A 25536-nucleotide genomic window follows, 5' to 3' on the forward strand; every position below is an offset into this window, starting at 1 on the left:
ATGATGAGCCCGCTATATATGTTGAAAATAATTTACATAATCAGTACGGTAATTTGTTAAAAAATCAGATCCACATCTTCACTGTTCATCATATACAAATGAATAAGGAATGCAGGGAAAGCTGAGATCCAGAATAATATTATACCTAGATTCCTGTCAATAGAAGCAGCATACACTTTCAACAATGCCCTAAGTCTATACAGACATGCAAGAGTAAATAAATTTTGAATTCTTTCGTAACATCAAATCGACTAATCAGAAGTTAAGAGTCGGACTTTAACAAAGACTGGTGATCCTTTCTTGTTGTAAATGATATTCACAATTAAATGTTCATTGGTAATAGTGCATAAGAAAGGTTGACCAGTTGAAGTCGCTCTTAAATTATGAACAGCTTTATGAAACAAGTGGAATGCCTCTGGCCGTCTCACCTGCATCACACGGTTCAATATAGCAGCAGTGCTGACTTTGCATACTACTCTAACTCGCACAAGATGTTCAGTGATACATGGTTACTCTTATGTCCTCTTTTTATGAACTAGACCAATAAACTTACAGAGATATGATGGTTATTCAACAAAAAACCCCAACATGGCCAAAGTTCATTGACCTTACATGACCTTTGACCTTGATCATGTGACCTGAAACTGGAACAGGATGTTCAGTGATACTTGATTACTCTTATGTACAAGTTTCATGAATCAGATCCATAAACTTTCAAAGTTATGATGGTAATTCAACAGATACACCCAATTCGGCTAAAGTTCATTGACCTTTGACCTTGGACTTGTGACCTGAAACACGCACAGGATGTTCAGTGATACTTGGTTACTCTAATGTCCAAGTTTAACGAACTAGACCAATAAACTTTCAAAGTTATGATGGTAATTCAACAGATACCCCGATTCGGCCAAAGTTCATTGACCCTAAATGACCTTTGACCTTAATCATGAGACCTGAAACTTGCACAAAATGTTCAGTGATGCTTAATTACTATTATGTCCAAGTTTCATGAATCAGATCCATAAACTTTCAAAGTTATGATGGGAATTCAACAGATATCCCCAATTCGGCCAAAGTTCATTGACCCTAAATGACCTTTGACCTTGATCATGTGACCTGAAACTTGCACAAAATGTTCAGTGATGCTTGATTACTATTATGTCCAAGTTTCATGAATCAGATCCATAAACTTTCAAAGTTATGATGGTAATTCAACAGATACCCCCGATTCGGCCAAAGTTCATTGACCCTAAATGACCTTTGACCTTAATCATGAGACCTGAAACTTGCACAAAATGTTCAGTGATGCTTGATTACTATTATGTCCAAGTTTCATGAATCAGATCCATAAACTTTCAAAGTTATGATGGGAATTCAACAGATATCCCCAATTCGGCCAAAGTTCATTGACCCTAAATGACCTTTGACCTTGATCATGTGACCTGAAACTTGCACAAAATGTTCAGTGATGCTTGATTACTATTATGTCCAAGTTTCATGAATCAGATCCATAAACTTTCAAAGTTATGATGGTAATTCAACAGATACCCCCGATTCGGCCAAAGTTCATTGACCCTAAATGACCTTTGACCTTAATCATGAGACCTGAAACTTGCACAAAATGTTCAGTGATGCTTGATTACTATTATGTCCAAGTTTCATGAATCAGATCCATAAACTTTCAAAGTTATGATGGGAATTCAACAGATATCCCCAATTCGGCCAAAGTTCATTGACCCTAAATGACCTTTGACCTTGATCATGTGACCTGAAACTTGCACAAAATGTTCAGTGATGCTTGATTACTATTATGTCCAAGTTTCATGAATCAGATCCATAAACTTTCAAAGTTATGATGGTAATTCAACAGATAACCCCGATTCGGCCAAAGTTCATTGACCCTAAATGACCTTTGACCTTAATCATGAGACCTGAAACTTGCACAAAATGTTCAGTGATGCTTGATTACTATTATGTCCAAGTTTCATGAATCAGATCCATAAACTTTCAAAGTTATGATGGGAATTCAACAGATATCCCCAATTCGGCCAAAGTTCATTGACCCTAAATGACCTTTGACCTTGATCATGTGACCTGAAACTTGCACAAAATGTTCAGTGATGCTTGATTACTATTATGTCCAAGTTTCATGAATCAGATCCATAAACTTTCAAAGTTATGATGGGAATTCAACAGATATCCCCAATTCGTCCAAAGTTCATTGACCCTAAATGACCTTTGACCTTGGTCATGTGACGTGAAACTCATGCAGGATGTTCATTGATACTTGATTAACCTTATGTCCAAGTTTCATGAACTAGGTCCATATATTTTCTAAGTTATGATGACATTTCAAAAACTTAACCTCAGGTTAAGATTTCGATGTTGATTCCTCCAACATGGTCTAAGTTCATTGACCCTAAATGACCTTTGACCTTGGTCATGTGACATGAAACTCTAATAGGATGTTCAGTAATACTTGATTAACCTTATGGCCAAGTTTTATTAACTAGGTCCATATACTTTCTAAGTTATGATGTCATTTCAAAAACTTAACCTCAGGTTAAGATTTGATGTTGACGCCGCCGCCGCCGCCGTCGGAAAAGCGGCGCCTATAGTCTCACTTTGCTTCGCAGGTGAGACAAAAACTACCTGGATGAATAAAATAGGACAATTTTTGTGAACATTTGCACTAAAATTTGTTTAACAAACAAATCACCTATGATAGGCATATATTCTTGTCTTGCTGGCAAAATGTTTTGCTGTTCATGAGTCAACTTTTTTTTATTTCTCCTTGTATACATGTATATTCAATATGTGATTACTATTACCCAGAATAGAAAGCTATTGAAAAATTATCTTATAAAGCATGAAGTCTGAAAGGGAATCAATCTAAATTCTGGTATAACGTTGTAGTTTAGCTTTGGATAGTAAATTGTAATTCAGCATATGTCTAGGAATGAAATGTGAAAAGAACACAGTAAGCTTAAATAATAAACAGTTATTTTCATTGTCCCATTATTAGCAGAGTTTGACCAAGGTCTAAGTTAAATTTGGTTTCAGAATCAATGGTGAAAATGTCTATTATACCGTACCTGAACATGTCGTTCCATTTCCAAAGTAACCTTCATTACATGTGCATAAGAAAGAGCCAATATTGTTTTCGCATGTTGCCTGTGGATCACATGAACTCATGTCACTGCACTCATCAATATCTGTGAAAAGTCAAATCATATTCTAGTAATACAGCAACTATGAAGAATAGATTGTATTCAGGCTCAGACCCTGATTTAAATGTTAATCAACAAGCAGGTCTGACAGTCTAGCAGAAACATTTTTTCTTTCAAAAAATTAAGTGAAAGAAGCCTGCAAGAGACAAGTCGCAATTCTGGTTTTTATGCATCAATCAAAAGGTTTGGCAAAGCCTATTGCTGGCTGAAAATAATCTCATTAAACAAAAGTTTAGATTCATGCATGTATGTATCATAGTATAAACTTTCTCAATTACTGGAGCTCATAATTCATAGCAAAATGAAGGAAATACTGATCAATCCTTTCATTCATTCATTCACTCATTCATTCACTCATTCAAACATTGATCAATCCTTTCATTCATTCATTCATTCATTCACTCATTCAAACATTGATCAATCCTTTCATTCATTCATTTATTTATTCATCACTTTATTCACTCTTTCATTTCTTCTGTAATCATTCATTCACTCATCAATTCATCATCCATCATTTATTTATTCATTACTTCAATAATTCTTTAATCATTCATTCATATGTTATTTCTCTCAATCATTTATTCATCACATTCACTTAACATAAACAGCATAAGATATAACTCATTTACATTATAGGAATAAAATACATACAATTTACAGATTACATGGCCTATATTGATCTTACTTACCTTCGCAGTTTGTATTATCATTTGTAATTGGTGAGAATCCATCTTCACAATAGCATTCATATGAACCAATAATATTGTTACAAAGACTGTTGTTTCTGCATGCATGTGTAGTTTCATTTCTACATTCATCAATATCTGAAGATAAATAACAAGAGGAACAAAGGAGTATTTTATGAAGAAAATTCCTTGTGATTTTCAATGACAAACTTGCTCTTAGGCAATTAGATGCAAGGTTTTCAGTAACTTACAGTTGCCAGTGAAAATCACTATTTGCTGAATAAACGAAGTTATTAATGAAATCAAAATAATCAATACTGAATGTAATGCATTTTTAATATGATTGAAAAATACTGAAGTCAACAACAGATTTCATATGCAATCACTTTACACTACAAAAGTTATTGAAAGTAAAGTATTTACATTCTATATTGATTTAATATAAAATTTACAATCTAGTTGTTTTAATAGGTGTTGAAGAAATGCAATAAAATCAATTCCATTTATGAATTACACTAATACACTCTATAATTATGCAAAAAAGCAAATCTGTTCTCTTATTACACTCCTCTTAAGAGTGAGATGGTGGACCAATCCTTATTGAGTGGTATTTGAATCTTTTGATAGTGGATTTTACATCTTTTTGGAGTGAAAGTTCTCCATAAAATGCACAGTTCACTCCAAAAGGGCTTGGTCCCCTAGTAACATTCCAAATATGATTAGGGACTACATTAGATCTCTCTTTTAAATTTGATGAATAGATACTCACCAATGCATCCCCGTTGATCAGGATGTAATATATAGCCATCATTACATGAACAATCATACCCATCAAGTTTGTCAGCACATATCTGATCACACTCATTTAGTGTGGCGTTTGCACACTCATCAATATCTAGGAAAATAAAGAAATATTTCATACAGGTTCATGTAAAGATAACTGAAATTCACTTTACTGAAGAATATTGATGACAGATAGACCTGTTTTCTGAAACTCAGGACAAGTTTAAGATGCTGCTTTGAATAAGATTTAGAGGTCTCATTCCTCAGAGTATAGTTTGTTACATCATGTATTAAATATCAACATGATGAGGTAATAGATTTATTTATTATCTGTTCAACAAAATAAATATAATCGAAGTAATAGCACATATTCAAAACAATATAGACAGTTTTATAATAATGATATTTTACAACAAATATATTATGAATGGAGTCAGCAACAAAATATATACATTAGTATGTATTTTGTTGCTATTACCTGTAACTCAATAAATATACTTGATCTTAGGAGTTATTTCAAAATTGATTACATTGATCATTATGTGCAATAATAAAAATATATAGCGCAAATATACACCTTGTTGGGTGCTCAAGGCGCTTCTACATGTATAATATCTCAAATAAGTTAGTCTACCGATTCAAGTGTGCACAGCTTTTTGAGGAATTCTTTCTAGCCAGTACCCATTTACCTTACCTGGGTTGAGTGCAGCACATAACGAATCTATTTCTTGCTGAAGGAAATAATGCCATGGCTGGGATTCAAACACATGTCTCTCAGTTTCAAAGTCAGAAGACTAATCCACTGGGCCACAGTGCTCCAGTCATCAATCAAGCATACAGATTAACCGTAATATCAATCACTAAACTTTATGTTACAGGCTCAAAGTAAACAAAATATTTGATTTTTTTATTATCCTATCATTTTTATTCAATTATAGAGAAAATGACACTGATGTTTATTATTTTCTCTAATGATATTATTAAATTTATAGGCTATTATCAATTTGCAAAATTAATAGCAAATGCATGGCTTGTTTCTATTACAGTTGTTGTTAAGGATTGCCTAGTTTTCATCGGGTCCACAGTGAACAGGGGGAAGTCATTCCTAAATCTGTGGGCTGCAAAATAGAATATTTTTTCTCCAGTGAAACCAATGAAGTATGCATTCTGTGCTACTTATAAAACGATAAAAAATATGTTTTTAACTTTACATCTCCAACTGAAAGAGATAATAAGAAATACTTTCAAAGGCAAATACATACTAACAATATTTGCCATGAAAATGTGCATCCTCATTATCTCCTTTACTGTATCATCTTATTTAAAGGACAAGTCCACCCCAACAAAAAGTTAATTTGAATAAAAGGAGAAAAATCCAACAAGCATAACACTGAAAATTTCATCTAAATCGGATATAAATATGAAAGTTACGACATTTTAAAGTTTCGCTTAATGTCACAAAACAGTTGTATTCACATCCTGGCTAGGCATGCAAATGAGAGGACTGATGACATCACTCACTTGCTATTTCTTTTGTATTCTATTATATGAAACATGAAATATTCCAATTTCTCCCTGTTGTCCTATGAAAAAAGTTGTATTTTTCCCTGAATGTGTCGTATTACCATCGTTATAACATTTTATAATTCAGTCAAGTCGATACTTATAATCAAATCTGTAAAAATTGAAATGTTGTATAATTCAAACAATAAAAAACAAAAGAAATAGTGAGTGATGGACATCATCGACTGACTAATTTGCATGTCACTGAGTTGTGCATATAACTGTTTTGTGAAAAATAAGCGAAACTTCAAAATGTTGTGACTTTTTTATTTTACATCTGATTTTGATGAAATTGTCAGTGTTATGCTAGTTTGATTTTTCTCTATTTATTCAAATCAACAATTTCTAGGGTGGACTTGACCTTTAACTAGAACAAAATGTAATGTGATAATGTGTACTACGTACTGGTACATTGTTGACCATCTCCTGTAAGATATGATGGGCATGGTCCACATATGGCATCCAATGATGGTGGTAAATTATCAGTGCAGAGAACTTGATCATAACAATAACCATCACACGGATTAAAGTCTATATCACAATGATCACCTGTCCAGCCAGCTGTACAGTCACAAATAACAACCTGTTAATGGGGAAAAGAGTATGGAAGATGTTGATCATCGTGGTAGTATAGAATCGGTAAAGGAAATAATCTGTTGTCTCAAGATTCGGCAAACTGAAATTGCGAAGCTTCAACTGCACCTGCTCGTCTTCGTCAGGCTACAATCAGTTGCTCCGACCAATCATATTGCGGCAGTTCCGGCACCAACGGCACGCAGTTTACGGTATAAACTGTTCACTTCATTGCCTGACGAAGACTAGCAGGTGCAGTCGAAATGTCGCAATTTCAGTTTGCCGCAACGTGAAACAACAGATTATTTCCTTCACCGAAGAGTTTCAATGTTAGAGACATTATGTTTATTATTATGTTCACAATAATCAATCTGTTTATAGGAAAAAGAGTTTCAATGTTAGAGACATTCACAAGGATAACCTTGTTATGGGGAAAAGAGTGCCAATGTTAAAGACATTGTAACATTGGGTAACATTAAAAATGTCTTTATTTTGAAAATTCCTGAACTTCGATGTATGTTGTATACTCTGGTTAATCTGGAATTAAAAATTTATGGAGAGAAAAAAAATAAATTCAACTTAAACTTTCAAGACATTTGTGACAAAAATATAATTTTCTTTCAATGCTGGCATTCATAATTATAATAAATGTAGTGATATGTCACTATTGTGAAGCACTAATTGATGATTTTGTGGTTTTCATTTTCTAAACACATCACAGAACACAAATTAAAAATTGAACCTTACAGATCAGATTTTTTTTTAAAGTCCAATTAATGTTAACAATTTCCTTTAATTTTCAGCTGTATCAGATATGTAAGCTGCCTAACAACGTAATTTATGTTATCAAAACATTTCGATTGGTCCAAGAAATGTTTGTTAAATAAAGTTTTCATAAAATCTCAATATTATTTTCCTTAAATGCATGATACTACAAAATAACTTCCTCTTGAATAATATAATTACAAAAATTGTCAATGGTCTGATATGAAGACTTTAGTGAATAGGAATTCAATTACAAGGTATTGTCTCTAGACATATAATCAATTCAGAGTGTGACAACTATTGCTGCCCCAGTTTCACGTCAAACTGCCAGTGCTTACACTGGGTTGAGAGCTCAGCAAAGTCAAGATTGATATCAAAGTCAGAGCCAATGAATAGTCCATATTTGATGTTTTCTAAATATTGAAAAAAATGATGGCTTCAAGCCCCCCCCCCAAAAAAAACAAGTGGAATGCATCTGGCCGTCTCACCTGCATCACACGATTCAACATAGCAGCAGTGCTGACTTTGAAAACTACTATAACTCGCACAAGATGTTCAGTGATACTTGGTTACTCTTATTTCCACGTTTTATGAACTAGACCAATACACTTTACAGAGATAGGATGGTAATTCAACAAATACCCCCAATGTGGCCAAAGTTCATTGACCTCACATGACATTTGACCTTGATCATGTGACCTGAAACTTGCACAGGATATTCAGTGATACTTGATTACTCATATGTCCAAGTTTCAAAAGTCAGATCAATAAACTTGCGAAGTTATGATGGTAATTCATCTGATACCCCCATTATGGCCAAAGTTCATTGACCTTTGACCTTGGTCATGTGACCTAAAGTGCACACAGGATGTTCAGTGATACTTGATTACTCTTATGTCCAAGTTTTATGAACTAGACCAACATACTTTTAAAGTTATGATGGTAATTCAACAAATACCCCCAATTCGGCCAAAGTTCATTGACCCTAAATGACCTTTGACCTTGATCATGTGACCTGAAACTTGCACAGGATGTTCAGTGATACTTGATTACTAGTATGTCCAAGTTACATGAATCAGATAAAAAAAATGTTAAAGTTTTGATTGTAATTCAACAGATACCCCCAAATCGGCCAAAGTTCATTGACCCTAAATGACCTTTGACCTTTGACCTGTGACGTGAAACTCATGCAGGATGTTCGGTGATACTTGATTAACCTTATGTCCAAGTTTAATGAACTAGGTCCATATATTTTCTAAGTTATGATGACATTTCAAAAACTTAACCTCAGGTTAAGATTTGATGTTGACGCCGCCGTCGGAAAAGCGGCGCCTATAGTCTCACTCTGCTATGCAGGTGAGACAAAAATTAAAATATGTTAGTCTTATATCAGTGACAATGTAACACCATTCTTTAATAGCTAAAGAACAGTTTCTTAATATTCCTGCTTTCAAGTATTCTTATTTAACAAATCTTGATATTCATAATAGGATGAACTGATGGATGAAGTGATGGATTATGAATAATTGTAGTATATCATGTGTAAATATATTTTGGTTTATTTATTTATTCATTTATTCCCACATGTTCATGATATCATGATATGAATACAATATAATGAGAATTCATAGATAACATGTGAAAGTATATAAAACATGAAAAGCACTGTTCTCAAATTTTAAACATCATGTGGGAGAGAATTCAAAAACATCCAAATTGCAATGCCTGATTGATTTATGCCCTAATGTGGTGTGGGGATTAACCAAATGTATGTTTGAATATGACTGAACACCAATGTTAGGCTGAAACATAGAAGAAAATGAGTCAAGCAGCATATTGGCATTAACACGATACATAAATAATGCTCTTTGCAAAAAAAACTGATATCTTGTACTTTCAAGCAAGTTTTACACATGAGGGAATTGTGTGGTCTCTGTTACCAGACCCAATCAATATGCGAATTGCTTTCTTTTGCAGGGTAAATATATTGGTAGTTAACACCTTGGATGTAGCCTAAAGGATATAGCAATATGAAATGTTCGGGACTAAAAGAGTGTTGTATATCATCAATAATATCCCATCATTAACAAACACATTTACTCTTTATAATACAACTATATTTCTAGAAATTCTGGTGTGGATGACATTGTCGCTCCCGTCATTATTCATTTCAATTTTATTTTGAGCAACTAAACTTAATGATCCACTACTCACAGCAAATCCATTGTTGTTGAGGTCTTGATTTGATGCTTCTGTGTTGAACTGACATGTTCCCCCATTGAAACACTCACAAATCTTAACTTTATAGATTAGCAATGCATTCGCTCCCGTAGAATCACTGGCTACAATCACAATCCTCTGTGAAGAATCTTCTATGCTTTGAGGAGTCCATTCAAATACACCAGTTACTATCAAAGTTAAGAAATAATTTCAGTAATTCAAATAATGATTCATATATAAGGTATAAGGCATTATTGAAATTAACTTGTTGAATGAGCTACCCTGGTGAATAAATAAATAAATTAAATATATATAAATGACTATAAGTATTAATTTATTTATTGTCCACCAGGACAACTCATTCTAATCTGAGTATTACATGTCACTATATGTAGGTAAACTCTGAGCACAGATAATACATTATTCAAAAATGGGTAAGCTGTATCATAACATTTTGGCATATATATATATATATATATATATATATATAAATACACATATATAAATGTGGGAAGTTATACATGTACAACAGCTTGGCAACACTTTTATTTTAATATTGTGTAAAGAAATGGATGAAGAGTACAATGGTCGGCGTAGCTTAAATCAAGATTCCCCAGAGCTATCTACCCTTCGGAAAAATTGGTGATGCCAAAAAAATGTCTCTGCCAGGAATCAAACCCGGGCCCCCACCTTTGAACGCCAGTGCCTTAGCCACTAGACCACAGAGACAGGTTACTGGCTAGGGCAACCCCGATCCGATTGACCGTCAGACAGATTTTCGACACTATACCAATTATAATTTCCTTTGTCGGCATCACCAATTTTTCCAAAGGGTAGATAGCTCTGGGGAACATTGATTTAAGCTACACCTACCATTGTTCTCTTCATCCATTTCTTTATATATATATATATATATATATATATATAATGAGAGGGGCGTGGATATATGTACCAATCGCTTTGATCATTGTTTATAATATATGTGTGAAGAGTAGAGTAGAATCAAGGATGAAGCAAAGTATACACTATGTTGTAAAGCTTTCGGCCCTGGCCTTCTTCAGTTTTTATTTGCTGACATGGGTCATAGCAAATTCTCCTGAACTAAGGTGGTGTTGTGTACCGTGCGTGTATATATATATATATATGTATATATATATATATATAGTGTAAAGAAATGGATGAAGAGAACAATGGTAGGTGTAGCTTAAATCAATGTTCCCCAGAGCTATCTACCCTTTGGAAAAATTGGTGATGCCGACAAAGGAAATTATAATTGGTATAGTGTCGAAAATCTGTCTGACGGTCAATCGGATCGGGGTTGCCCTATATATATATATATCTATAAAGCAAAATACAATGTGAATAAAACAACCGTAGATAGAAAAGTTGATCAAATTTTCGCCCATAGGGCTTCATCAGGAAATGATGAATTTATTAGTCAACAACACAAAGAAACGCAGTGCGCAAAATGCAAAGCGTAGAAAACAACGCGCTAAGAGGTAAGACACGAAGCCCAAAAGTACAAAAGAAAAGAGAGAGAGAAAGAGAGAGAGAAAAAAAAGGAAGGGAAAAAAAGAAGAAAGCCGGGGAGACAAAAGGAAGAGAGAAAACGGAAAAGAAAAACGACTAGAAGAAAAAAGAGAGGGAGAGAAGGGGCAGAAATAGAGGACAGCTGGGGGGAAAAGAAAGAGAAGAAAAAAAAAAGAACAGAAAGGGAAGGACAACAGAAAGAAAGGAAGAAAACAAGAAAGGGAAGCAAGAGAGAAAGAGAGAGAGGGGGAGAAAAGAAATCAAACCACGGGAAAAGAATGGAAAGACACATTCATTCCATCAGGTTGGAGAGCCGGGAGAGTGGATGAGGCTTTCCTCCTTATCTTTCCTTATCCCATCTGAACGAAAACCAGTCAGAAGAACGCACACCTTGAAGTACCCGATGTTATGGTCTGGTTGGGTAAAATGATGGGCTACCGGCAACCCTGCTGACTTGATCCTGATGGAGCGAAGGTGTTCGGTCACTCTGTCAGCTAGCCTCCTCTTCGTTTCTCCGATGTAGATCTCCTTGCAATTGGAGCAGTAGATGCAATATATGCAATCCTTGGTGACACATGTGAGAGAGCCGTGGATATGCCAAGTACCCTTTGGTCCGGATATTTCTGTCACTGAAGAAATGACCCCACACGTGTTGCAGCGAGGTCTACTGCATGGTTTGCTTCTGACACCACATGTAGCATTGATCGGAGTAAATATATATATATACCCTGATATAAATCAGTCATAATCTACTTACATTATGTACTTTGTAGATTTTGAATTATTAACTGCAATGACTAAACATGCTCAACTGAATCTTATTCAGCACTTTGTTCATCATCAGTAACTCATTTATGAAACAGTCAAAGTCACTTGTATTTGATTTGTGTAGATAATATAATAACTGATTAGAATCTGACTTTGAAAGAATACATACCACTATCTATAGTTGCATTTGGAACAGAACCTTCCAATGAAAACTGTATAACATCTCCCTCATTAGGATCCGATGCAGTAATTTGTAAAGAAACTGGTTGTCCAACAGTAACACGTAGTACACCCATGTCACTCTCTGCTAAGGCATTGGTTACACTGTTCTCAACAACTGATGTGATGTTTGGTGGAAAGTTGTCTATAAATATTATAAAAATGAAATTATGATACAATTACAATATTTACATAAAATGAATGATATTGCCAATATAGACATGTTACTATAATCATAGACCTAAATGTGGGTACATGCATCTAAAATTAATATTGTGGTACTGGTAATGAAGATAAGTTATGATAAAATCAAAATGAGTTTGCCACTATAGACCTTTCACAATAAATCCATATGAAGGGTCATTTACCTTCCAAATCAAATGATCACAAAGAAATCTCCCACAGCAAAATAGTACATTGTCATTAATCATAAAAATAATTTTTTATTTTTTTGTTTAGTTTTATGAGGCAATCTGGTAAAGCAGAGTAACAAAATCACTTTTCCAGTGTATCAAAATCATTCTGTTTTTTAATTGTGAATAATTCCCTTAAAGAGAGAAGAAGGACAACTGCAAAAGAGAGAAATGTTATTAATAGAGAAAAATTCATAGATAATGCATACATTGATTCCAGTAGGCCTATATGTCATCATTCTCGCATAAAAGCTCTTTAAACTAAACTAACCATTATGCACTTTAAATTGGTAATGAAATGTACACAAAACTTAAATTTAAAATTAAAATTTTACTTTTTTCAATTGGACTAATGTCATATTTCTATTGTTGAAAGGAGTATACTTACCTAAGTCATGCAATACAGCTTCAAAGGAATTTTGTGAATTCAATGTATGAAGACCAAGCAAGGCATCAACTGCCAAGGTATCAAATATGCATGCTGTATTATTGCCACATGTTGCTCGAGCTTGTTCTGCTAATACTGGATCAGCAGCTTCTAGGCTTGAAAAGAACTGAGGTACAAAGCTGGGATCATTATAATAAGCCCAATCACGATCATAGTATTCAAAAATAGATTCAGCTGCTGTAGTCATCCCTGCAGGAAGGAAAATCATGACAATGATGGAAAGGTATTATTGTTATTGTAGAGCTGCAGTGTGAACAGGGTTTTAAGAATAGTTAATGTCATTTATAGATGTGTTCTTCATTATTCTTGATCATCCTCTCTCCTCTGTAAGTGATCAAAATTCCATCTTTTCTTCCATCACCTTCTTTACATTCCTTTCAACATACCATATCCACTCTTCCATTCCTATCTTTTGTTCATGCTCATGTTCACTCATGTTCTTTTTCTTTGATTGGTTCTCTCCCTCTGACTTCAGTTCATTAATATTCAATAGCAGCTATTCATATGTCATGTATATTCATGTATTTCTTTTATTTGCTACCTTTGCTATTTGAATATTCATTATTTATCTTTGTTATATATAAATCAAGCATGTAAATATTTTATGCTAAATAAACTCCTGAGGTTCAAAGTTGTTTAACTTAGGGCAGTTCATCACAGGCAATCATCGAGTAAGGTTGTCCACTTCATGTCTCTATCAGTTAGAACCACACCCTTTGCCTACCGCTCTGCCCACTCTACATTATCTATACAGAATGTTTCAGCAATGCATCAAAAAACACATTTTGGTCTGCATCACTTGGCTATTCAGTACAAGAGCAAGAGTGTAAACTCTCTCCTGTCTTTTTTTATGATGCATCCCGTTTGTCACCATCATGCTCTTTTGCTCACTGTTTGGGATGGTCACATTTTACTGGTGCATTATTTTACTCTTTTATGCAAATAAAATTTTCAGAACTTGAAAAAACCCTATGGGGAAAAAATCATAAAAATAATTCTCCACAGATTATCAATTTAATTCTTTGCTTGAACATTCTCTCTAAATCTCAGTGTTTGACTTTGTTCATACATATACATCAATATACAACTATATGCAGAAGTGATTATCAATTAATCATACACCCAAGGTTAAATCACTTTACTAGCAACGCATATTCTATTATATCACGGCCTTTAACCTTAAAGGTTTGCTCCACAAAAAAAGTTGAGTGAGGCAGAAGTGACTCCTGGGGGAATATAGCAATGTCATGAAATCTAAAGAAACTTACAACTTTGTCCAAATTCAAAGATTTGTTCTTCTGTTAAATTTCCCTCAATCGTGTCCATGAGAATGGTTCCATTCTGGAACTGGAAATCATCAGTTGCATCTCCATTAATCAAGCCTTCAAATAAATAACACAAAATACATATGGTAATAATAATGTGGAAAAATAAAAGCAATATCCATAGAAACTTTATAATAATGATAATATGCATTTAGATGCAAAAACTATTTCTATATATTCTATTACGCTGCAAGAGCTTCCTACATGTAGGTGCTGTACATACTATTGGAATAGATGGGTTTCTAATTTTAACTTGAAATTATGCAAATTTGTTGAATTCCTAATGTCGAGGGGAAGTTTGTTCCATAGTCATGGGGCTGACGTCAGAAATGACCTATCCCCTCATGTTGCTTTAGTCTTGTGTTGGGGTACTTGTAGTGTGAGTGTATCTTGTGAGCTACGTAGGTGATGGTCATGAGATCGGGATTTCAATTTCAAGAGATCTGAGATTTAACATGGGGCCTGACCATTAGACAAAGTTAACTTCATGAGCAGGTAATCTGTCATACATGTATCAATCGTTCAAGGAAATCCATATTCCAGTCTTAATAGAGAAGCAGTCCTTCTATTTTGGTAGTCACGGACAGTAATAAAACTGTGAAAATAATATCACTACTAGTAGAACTGTTTCTGAAACAGGCTCCAGAGACATATTTTTAAATAATTTTTTTTTCTCCAATTGCTTTGACTTTTGAAACTTATTTTCAACTCAGTGCTAGAATATAACCTTCATGTTGTATTAAAGGAATTTGCAAAATAAAGCTGTGTTAAGGCTGCACCCACCTAATAGGCCATTTGCTGCTCCACTAGTGGCATACTCTCGAGCAATAAAAACTTGTGATGATAATAATCCATTTGTAAAACGTGCATTAATTCCAGAGCTTGGATAGTCTGGCAGATTGAAGATTGCAATGATCCTAAGGTCGTCTACAGTAGAAACTTCTTCATCATCAATGCGCATTGTGAAAGTTGGGTCAGAAGAAACATAACCATCTGAAATAAAATGTAATATCATTTTCACCAGTCACTAAAAGAGTTGTGCAAACTTGGCCTATGTCATAAAACTGTCTTAAAGTTACAAAGACATTATACATGACTGGTGACCCTTTCCTGTATTCATGATATATCCCTATGTAGCTGAATAAGTACTTAAAAACATGTTCCAGTCTTTGCTTATGTGTGTGTGTTACTACACAAACCGCTGTCTTAATCACCATCATGGGCCCATTTCATCAAGCTGTTTGTTACATATTATTAGGCATGATTGGAACTTCTTCTTGGGTACTCGGGTATTGTCAATGATTTCAATGCCCATTATCTCTTTGACTACTTTCTTTGACTTGAGTCACATACACTGTACAGCAGAATGCAAAGTTTGACAGTCACATTCTATTCACAATACACTCAGAGTTCATTAAGTCTATTGTTCATACAAAATAGTGATGTGTGCTTTGCATTGTAGTGTGTACACACAAAATTGTTGTTTACAATATACCAATCAAAATCTATTGTGAGTTGAATTAACATAGTCTGTGCCAAACGCCTCTTAAGATAGCACCATGAAATCAATGTGGTGCAGGATTGATTGTCGGTACCGGGCAAAGAGTTAAGTAAGGTTCTGTAGATTGAATTCATGTACTATAAAAGGTATATTGGAAGAATTTGATTAGTTTTATAAGAAGTTCAAATGACTGGACACATGCATATCAAGCCGAATGTGTCTAACTAACAATTATAATCTCTGCATGCAGATTTTGTATGTATTTACCAATGAAACACTAATTGAGTGAAGAGTCATCTCAAATGAATTTAAATTCCTCCAATAACTATTGCATACTTTGTGAGAATCACCCCTATTAAATTCATATTGACATTGTAAAATTGGATGAGATATGTTGATGAGATACCCGATGACATTTGATGGCCGAGACCATGGAGTTACCTGTGAGTAAAGTACTAATATTGACTGCAGTCCCATTGATAGATAAAAGCAAGGCTGTTCTTTCGTCATTCAAAATAAGTGACATCTGAAAAGAAAACAATATATTTATATGAATTTTTATTTTCATTTATTTGAGCAAAGGTATTAACATATGTGCCGCATCGTTTATTTGGAAATTTATTACAAAGGCACTTTTCATCTTTCACTGTAGCTTATCTACATTCACCATTGTTCTATATATGTTGGAATGTGAGAAGAGGCAATGACAGAAATGGGATTCTTTCATGAGAAACACCATAGTTAGAATGAATCTATATTACTACAGTATCGAACCTGAGATGCAAGATGGGAAAAGTTAGATGTTCCAATAATAAAGCAGAACGAGCTCAAGAATGTGTTTAGAAAATTGAAATATTTAATAGAGGTTCAAATCTTGTTTGCAGAACAGCTATAGTTATACCATAGTGTCATTTGGCAGGGGAGTTTGTATCGTAAAGTTATTGTGAAGAATGAAACATTGAAAATTCAAATAGATTGTGCATGGTTTGGGAGAAATAGTGAATAAGACAACCATGTTTGCATTAAGAGTTAACGTCTTGTTTAGGGACACTAGACAATATCCTGGGAATTGAACCTTATACCCATATAAAACTAGGCTTTAATTCAAAATAAAAAGTTCTGAGGGCACACTTTTAAAAATAAGATCTGTTGATATTCTTATCTGAGCAAAACTATGGTATTGAACAATTCTTGACTAACAGATTATGATGAAGTAAATAACATCAAACTTTGACAGAAGGTAAGTACACCAAACTTTTCAATTTTTATTTCGAAGACCAATCAACTAATATAGCTTAAAATACAGAACTATGGTGAATGATGTATCTACATGTAGTGAGGAATATAAAGGAGATCATAATCATATCAATAAAAAATGAGAAGTGAAACCTCTGTGCGTCCTTGTGATGCAGCAACTCCAGTGAACACTGTCCCAGAATTAATGGGTACTCCATTCTTGAATGCTCTACCTGTCCGCATCTGAACAGTAAATGGATTGCCATCATTGTACTGTAGTACTATGTACTCCCCCAATCCATTGAACGTGTATTCCTTCCCATCAATTGTTTGAAAATGTGGGTCACCATCTCCCTGACCTACAGTTTTAAATGACAAAATATACATTTTTCATAATGACATATATGATAATTTGAAAATAATAATAAAATGTAGATTCTTCTTGATTTCAAAGTGGCCATTGTAGATTGTCAAAGTAGTCATTATTGATTGTTTATTGAAAATATTGATATAGTCTTTCTTTATGCTCATTTCCTAGTGGACATTTCAAAGTAGTCATCCTTGCAATCAATATCAACTAAATATACTTTGGCAGTCGTAAATAGTATAATTAAGAGTTAATGAAATTGGATATCTATGCAATCACTAGAATTAAATAATTATCTATTGACCATATTAAAGTAGTCAACACTGATTGTTATCTTTGGAAGATATTAAAGTAGTAATTCTTGTCATTATATTTGGAAGATATTAAAGTAGTCGTCCTTGCAATCATTATCTTTGGAAGATATTAAAGTAGTGATCCTTGCGATCATTATCTTTGGAAGATATTAAAGTAATCGTCCTTGCAATAATTATCTTTGGAAGATATTAAAGTAGTCATCCTTGCAACCATTATCTTTGGAAGATATTTATGTATTCATCCTTGCAATTATTATCTTCAGAAGATATTAAAGTAGTCACCCTTGCAATCATTTTCTTTGGAAGATATTAAAGTAGTCGTCCTTGCAATTATTATCTCCAGAAGATATTAAAGTAGTCATCCTTGCAATTATTATCTTTGGAAGATATTAAAGTAGTCGTCCTTGCAATTATTATCTCCAGAAGATATTAAAGTAGTCATCCTTGCAATTATTATCTTTGGAAGATATTAAAGTAGTCATCCTTGCAATTATTATCTTTGGAAGATATTAAAGTAGTCGTCCTTGCAATTATTATCTCCAGAAGATATTAAAGTAGACATCCTTGCAATCATTATCTTTGGAAGATATTAAAGTAGTCATCCTTGCAATTATTATCTTTGGAAGATATTGTAGTCATTCTTGCAATCATTATCTTTGGAAGATATTGTAGTCATTCTTGCAATCATTATCTTTGGAAGATATTGTAGTCATTCTTGCAATCATTATCTTTGGAAGATATTAAAGTAGTCGTCCTTGCAATTATTATTTCCAGAAGATATTAAAGTAGTCATCCTTGCAATCGTTATCTTTGGAAGATATCAAAATATTCATCCTTGCAAATATCATCTTTGGAAGATATTGAAGTATTCATCCTTGCAAATATCATCTTTGGAAGATATTGAAGTAGTTATCCTTGCAATCATCTTTAAAAGATATTAAGTTAGTCATCCTTGGAATTATTATCTTTGGAAGATATTTAAGTAGTCATCCCTGTAATCATTATCTTTGGAAGATATTAAAGTAGTCTTCCTTGCGATCATTATCTTTGGAAGATATTAAAGTAGTCGTAATTGCAATTATTATCTTTTGGAAGATATTGAAGTAGTCGTCCTTGCAATTATTATCTTTGGAAGATATTAAAGTAGTCATCCTTGCAACCATTATCTTTGGAAGATATTTAAGTATTCATCCTTGCAATTATTATTTCAAGAAGATATTAAAGTAGTCATCCTTGCAATTATTATCTTTGGAAGATATTAAAGTAGTCATCCTTGCGATCATTATCTTTGGAAGATATTAAAGTAGTGATCCTTGCGATCATTATCTTTGGAAGATATTAAAGTAGTCGTCCTTGCAATTATTATCTTTGGAAGATATTAAAGTAGTCATCCTTGCAACCATTATCTTTGGAAGATATTTAAGTATTCATCCTTGCAATTATTATTTCCAGAAGATATTAAAGTAGTCATCCTTGCAATTATTATCTTTGGAAGATATTAAAGTAGTCATCCTTGCGATCATTATCTTTGGAAGATATTAAAGTAGTCGTAATTGCAATTATTATCTTTTGGAAGATATTAAAGTAGTCATCCTTGCAATTATTATCTTTGGAAGATATTAAAGTAGTCATCCTTGCAACCATTATCTTTGGAAGATATTTAAGTATTCATCCTTGCAATTATTATTTCCAGAAGATATTAAAGTAGTCATCCTTGCAATTATTATCTTTGGAAGATATTAAAGTAGTCGTAATTGCAATTATTATCTTTTGGAAGATATTAAAGTAGTCATCCTTGCAATCATCATCTTTGGAAGATATTAAAGTAGTCATCCTTGCAATCATTATCTTTGGAAGATATTAAAGTAGTCGTAATTGCAATTATTATCTCCAGAAGATATTAAAGTAGTCATCCTTGCAATCGTTATCTTTGGAAGATATCAAAATATTCATCCTTGCAAATATCATCTTTGGAAGATATTGAAGTATTCATCCTTGCAAATATCATCTTTGGAAGATATTAAAGTAGTCATCCTTGCAATTATTATCTTTTAGAAGATATTAATTTAGTCATCCTTGCAATTATTTTCTTTGGAAGATATTTAAGTAGTCATCCCTGTAATCATTATCTTTGGAAGATATTAAAGTAGTTATCTTTGCAATAATTATCTTTGTATTTTTCACATTCATAGCCAAAACAATGAATTGTTAGATCATTATTTTTGTACATTTTACTAAGTTTACCTTTTATAAGAGATAATAGTACATGTTAAGTTGTAGTCAATCTAAAATTATTAATTAAATTTGAATTTGTAAACAAGTTTCTTAAATGAAAAGATCCTACATATAAGATGAAAGATTCCAAAAAAAGAATGAGAAAAAAGAAGAAAAGGGGTAAATATATCAAATACAAAGGCAAAAAAAAAGAGAACTAGTCTGAAAAGCATGATGATTGTATTTGTCTGGTAAGACCAATACATGCATAATTGCTAAGAAATTTCTTTCTTGTTATTTGTTACTGATAATTCAAATCTGGACAATTTGTATAAACTTACCAGCGGTAGGAGGGTAGTAGCCATCACAACTTGTAATTTGTGGACGACGTTCTTGATAAAGATTACAATAGTATTCACCTAGTAGACCAGATGTCATCATACAACACATCTCTCTTGGGAAAACATCATCACCTTGATGTATTCAAAGATAACAACAATCTTAAAATTGGTTTCACTCAAATCAACACCCAAGTGTTTACATGTATAATTAAAAAAAAGTTCCATATTATTCTTGTAGAACATCAGTAATTGAGGGAAAATAGACAAAGAATGACGATATCATTTTGGCCATGCACATATGGACATTGGATAACTTGCTTCATATTTGCACATAACTATGCAGAATACATCAGTCAAAGAGATGAAGATTCTGAGTACACTTTTAATGCATCAGTAGCTTTTATTCAATAATAAAAAAATAAACAATAGTAAAAATAATAACTAAATTAAAAAAATCACAGGGTCATCAAATCCTCAAAACCAGTGCTTTTCACATAAACATTCATTGAATTCAATATATAAGAAACAATTACACACTTGTGATCAAATAAAACAATTCATTACCTGGTATGGGTTAGTACTACCCATGTAACAGTCACTGTTTATCTTTAATACTCTAATCACTATGAAAACAATCACTCTTACAGCTATATTCAAATTCTACATTGTAATTAAAGAACAAAATCTTGTTTCATTTACAAATGAAACTTACGTTTCCAATCATCATACAATGAGTTTCTGTTGTTTGGAATCAAAACTGAAACAAAATTACTGGACTCCCACAAGCTCTGGTACTCTGTGACAAGGGCATTACTGATATATGTACATCGGTATCCCTCATCTATATCTGTGGAAGACTGGTAACACTGTACTGAACCTAAGCAAAAGAAAGGATAGGGTTACAGTGAGAAGGAAACTCAAGAAAACACATAGAAAATCTATAATAATAGAAAAATAAACAAATAAACAAAAATAATAGACTAGCACATCTATGATGTGGAGCTCATCCGGTGGAGCTCATCGCAAAGAAATTTAACACAATTTTAATTTCAGCCCAGTTGACACTGTAGTGAATTATATTGGTGACATAAATTGAGGATATAGAATTGAAATTGATGAAGAAATGACATAGAAACATTTTTTGTGATCTATGAATTAATTTCATACATAAATTCAGCATAAATAATTTTCTCGTCAAAATTTCTTAACTCTGTAGTACCTTGGTGAACCTCATGTAGCTCTCAGATGGACCAAAAATAATCAAAATTAATCAACAAATAAATATTTTTGTGAGTTTGGATGAGCTAAAATCTTAAAATCTTTAAAACTTACTATAGCTGGAACTACTGAAATCTGTATCACTTCCCCTTGGAAACACACACTTTCTGAAGTTAATGTCCCTAGCAGCCTGAGGTTTTGTACAGGGACACACAGAAGCAGCAGAATAATTGTATGTACTAGCCAGGTCCTCCTCATACCAAGTTAAACATCCAACACAAGGATTGATATAATCAGCTGTGTTTGTATCCAGACGGTAGATATAGCTACCCTATGAACAAACAAGAATAATCACAGTAATTATAGTATCCATGTTGTATTATCTATATACTCTCCATAAATATACTTGTCTAAATTCACAAATGAGGCTTAAACAAAACCCTGGTCACACTGTATCAAGAATAAATGCATGTTTTGGCAGAGGATGCTTCCATCAATGAACATATGATAAGAAAGCTGGTACCCCCTCTTGGCTTTAAAAAATTGTGATTTCACATATATCAGAATAGACATTCTACAACATCTCCCCAATAACTACTACTAATAATAATAATACTTATCACTTATACAGCGCTTTTCCCAAAAGGCCAGAAGTGCTTACAATGAAAATTTAAAAAAGAAATTATATGCTAAAACTATCAAAATTAAGAATTACGAACAAGATTCATTTCTAATGCATTCATACAGAATTACGAGATTCCTGATTAATTTGACATAATTGTGAGATGTCCTATAGTCAGACAATCTTTTTTCCATGTCAAGCTATCCTGACATCATACATTTTCCTTTTTATTTACTACATCTGTTCACAGAGTGCATACACGGGACTTATCAAATATATCAAATATATATTTGTTGCACTCTGTGGGTACATTCAAAATCCATATATTGATCTATTTGCAGGATAAAACTGTGGTTTGTGGCATGCTTAGAAGTTATTTATTTGGTGTTTGCATTTACAAACAAACCATTTTTTCAACAGGCTCCAAATAAAACAAAAGATATCTAAATGAAATAATCAATTTAATTTTCATATTGGCAATGTGATGAAATTTTAGGAATCACTGCTCCCATGGCAAATTTATCACTATTAAAGCCACATTCCTTATCGATCAGCTTTTTTTTTTGGGGGGAGGTTCTGATACATATAATTTAATAAGATAAATATAGCATTGGAAAAAATACTATTGGTGCAAATTTAAAGACTTATGGGTGTAGCAAGAAACTTGCAATCAATTGCAAGTCTAATTTTGGTCCCTAAATCAATCATATGTCTTGTAGTTAATTGCAAATTAGTGATTGCTGATCTGCTCCTTGAATCAAGAAGTTTAATCCAATTTGCTACAGCTAATGTAGAACTATCAGTTGTAAAATTGCAACAGAATATTTGCAATTGATCTCAAATATTTTCTTTAAACACCCCCTTAGACCTGATCAAACAATGCACTTTACCATCTGACCAGTGTTTCCAATGCGTGTGTCCCGGCTATAACTAAGATCTCTTGTTCCTTCATCATTGCTCTCATATAGATTTGATACACTTTCAATGATGTTGTATCCAACTCGAGCTGAAATTTCTTTTGTAGTTGATTGCCATTGAAGATCACCTTCACGATAGTTCATGAGTATTCCCGTCCTGACACCATCACTGAATACAACAGCTTGAAATCTATTTGTCTGTCAAACAAGAAACAATTATAGTTATGTTCTTTTGTAATGTTACTTTAAGATGTGATTAACATAACTGGATGGGATTAGATTGCATTTGATCTGAGTTGAATAAACATGACTTCATTTGATTTTGATATTATGTGATCATCCACTAGCAAACATGAAAAAAACACACATTCCATTTCATTAATACATCTGAATTGACATAGTTTGGGGAAAACACTATCATGAGTGCTTTACAAATCAAATATAATAGTTTACAAATATCATACAATATCATAGAGGGCAATATTACAACACAAGGTACCATTGGAACAGTTCTAACACATCCTGGGCATACCACATAATGTTTCAGATGTAACAAGTATACTAATGCACAACAAAAAAATGTTTATATGAATAATGAAAAAAAGAATATATATATATATATATATATATATTACGTTACATCCGTCATTTGGGCGAAGTGCAAACGAAATGGTCATTACGGAGAATTTTAACAATTGTGAACATATTGTAAGGGGAAGCGTGTAAATAAATGGAATTTCCCATAAAATCGATAAGATAGTCAATTAAAATTGTTTCACAAATCTTAAGACAAAAATAGTTGTGAATATCAAGATATAGACATTTCCAGCCCGATCTGACTTCGCCCTAAGGAGATTTTACCCTAAGAAGTTATTAGGGAGAATTGAGGAAAGTGTATATGTGCATTACTATAAAAATAGAGTCACTAGGAAAGAAGTGTGATACGTTTACCATTATTGAATAAGCCCATGGTACAAGATTGTTCGCTACTATTTTGAGTGCAATAGAGTCCTGGCGCAGTCTTTTGTCACTTGGTCTATAGCCAGTTGGTCCAGTAGCCAATTGGTCCAATATCATTCGTTCCAGTATCAATTGCTCTAATAACCAGTTGATCTAATAATCATTTCGTTCAATTCATTAGGTCTGATTACCATTTGGTGAAAAACGTTCCCAATCATCCGAGATGTGTTTCCTTATTTTTTTATTTTTTGTTCTCCTTTCTTCAGATCTGGTTATGGGTGTGGGGTTGGGGACTGAAAAATGTGTTCTCCCGTTTCTTTCGTTGCATTTTTTTTTTGTTTAGTTAGAAGACCACTATTTTGCCCCCTCCCCTACTTTAGACGGCTATAATAGGGCCAGCATGGTCAACGGGACAATCATTTAACAGAACAAAAGATTATTTTTCATATTTCAAGCGTCCACAGCGATAACTACTACTACTAGTAGTAATGGGAGAACGCAATCATTTTTAAGCCCCCTCTACCACACCCATAACCAGATCTGAAGAAAGAAGAACAAAAACGAAACATTAAAGAAGAATAGGTAATTAAAAATTAAAGAAAAGCAGAACACTTCTCGGATGATTGGGAACAATGATGAACATAATCAAAGTGCTACACGATCGCTTCGACGCTGTTTTCCTAAAGAGAATAATAGATGACTGACTATGCTGACCGTATTACAGCCGGCAAAAGTTGGGAAGTGTTCAAAGGAGTACTTCGACGCTAATCTCCTAAAAAGAATACTAGATACACGTACTATTTCCCGTTCTCTTGATTTTATTCTATTTCTGATATACTTTACCTCATATTGCTATGTAATTATAATTAATTGCACCAAAATTTGTCCCAATTTTATTTATTTAGGAAAATGTTCACCACAAGAAGTGACATACATCATTTGCTCCTTCTGACCCTATTACAGCCTCTTAATGGGGGTGGATAGGGGAAAAGGGGTGGTCTCCTCACTTAAAAAAGGGGGGAGTTGGCAAACAAATTTCTTTCACGGCCATCCCCCCCCCCCTCCTTCATTAAAAACAATGGGGAAAGAAGGAGAAGGGGAAAAGTGAAGAGGAAGAAGGAGAGGGCTTTTGCAATGAATTTTTACAATAGTTAAAGTTCTACCGTTTTGCTAAGACGCCCATTTCTCAACAAAGAGAAGCGAATGATCTCATCGCCCTTATAATGTTATTTTCACTTTTCACATATGCACCTCCCCCTAATGCAAGTTTATTGATGTCTAGAATATAATCTCACTGTTATCTTTTTTGTGAACCTTTTCTTC

At 33.4% G+C, this 25536-nt stretch overlaps 1 protein-coding gene across 1 annotated transcript in view; it reads right to left on the minus strand.

The window, feature by feature from the left end:
• Positions 1 to 23444, minus strand: part of LOC121421815 (fibrillin-1-like) — a 130374-nt gene extending 106930 nt beyond the window's left edge. The window contains exons 1-15 of the mRNA XM_041616614.1: positions 23227 to 23444; positions 21829 to 22045; positions 21209 to 21373; positions 20497 to 20628; positions 17414 to 17619; positions 16466 to 16550; positions 15307 to 15516; positions 14467 to 14580; positions 13139 to 13387; positions 12288 to 12482; positions 9815 to 10008; positions 6668 to 6845; positions 4686 to 4811; positions 3920 to 4054; positions 3096 to 3215 (exon numbers count right to left, since the gene is read on the minus strand). Coding sequence (XP_041472548.1) covers positions 3096 to 3215; positions 3920 to 4054; positions 4686 to 4811; positions 6668 to 6845; positions 9815 to 10008; positions 12288 to 12482; positions 13139 to 13387; positions 14467 to 14580; positions 15307 to 15516; positions 16466 to 16550; positions 17414 to 17619; positions 20497 to 20628; positions 21209 to 21373; positions 21829 to 22045; positions 23227 to 23397 — 2497 coding nt within the window. The 5' untranslated portion in view covers positions 23398 to 23444. The remainder of the gene's footprint in view (positions 1 to 3095; positions 3216 to 3919; positions 4055 to 4685; positions 4812 to 6667; positions 6846 to 9814; positions 10009 to 12287; positions 12483 to 13138; positions 13388 to 14466; positions 14581 to 15306; positions 15517 to 16465; positions 16551 to 17413; positions 17620 to 20496; positions 20629 to 21208; positions 21374 to 21828; positions 22046 to 23226) is intronic.
• Positions 23445 to 25536: the final 2092 nt, after the last annotated feature.

The sequence above is a fragment of the Lytechinus variegatus genome, chromosome 9 (assembly GCF_018143015.1).
Source record: "Lytechinus variegatus isolate NC3 chromosome 9, Lvar_3.0, whole genome shotgun sequence".
In the NCBI taxonomy this organism is placed as follows: Eukaryota; Metazoa; Echinodermata; class Echinoidea; order Temnopleuroida; family Toxopneustidae; genus Lytechinus; species Lytechinus variegatus.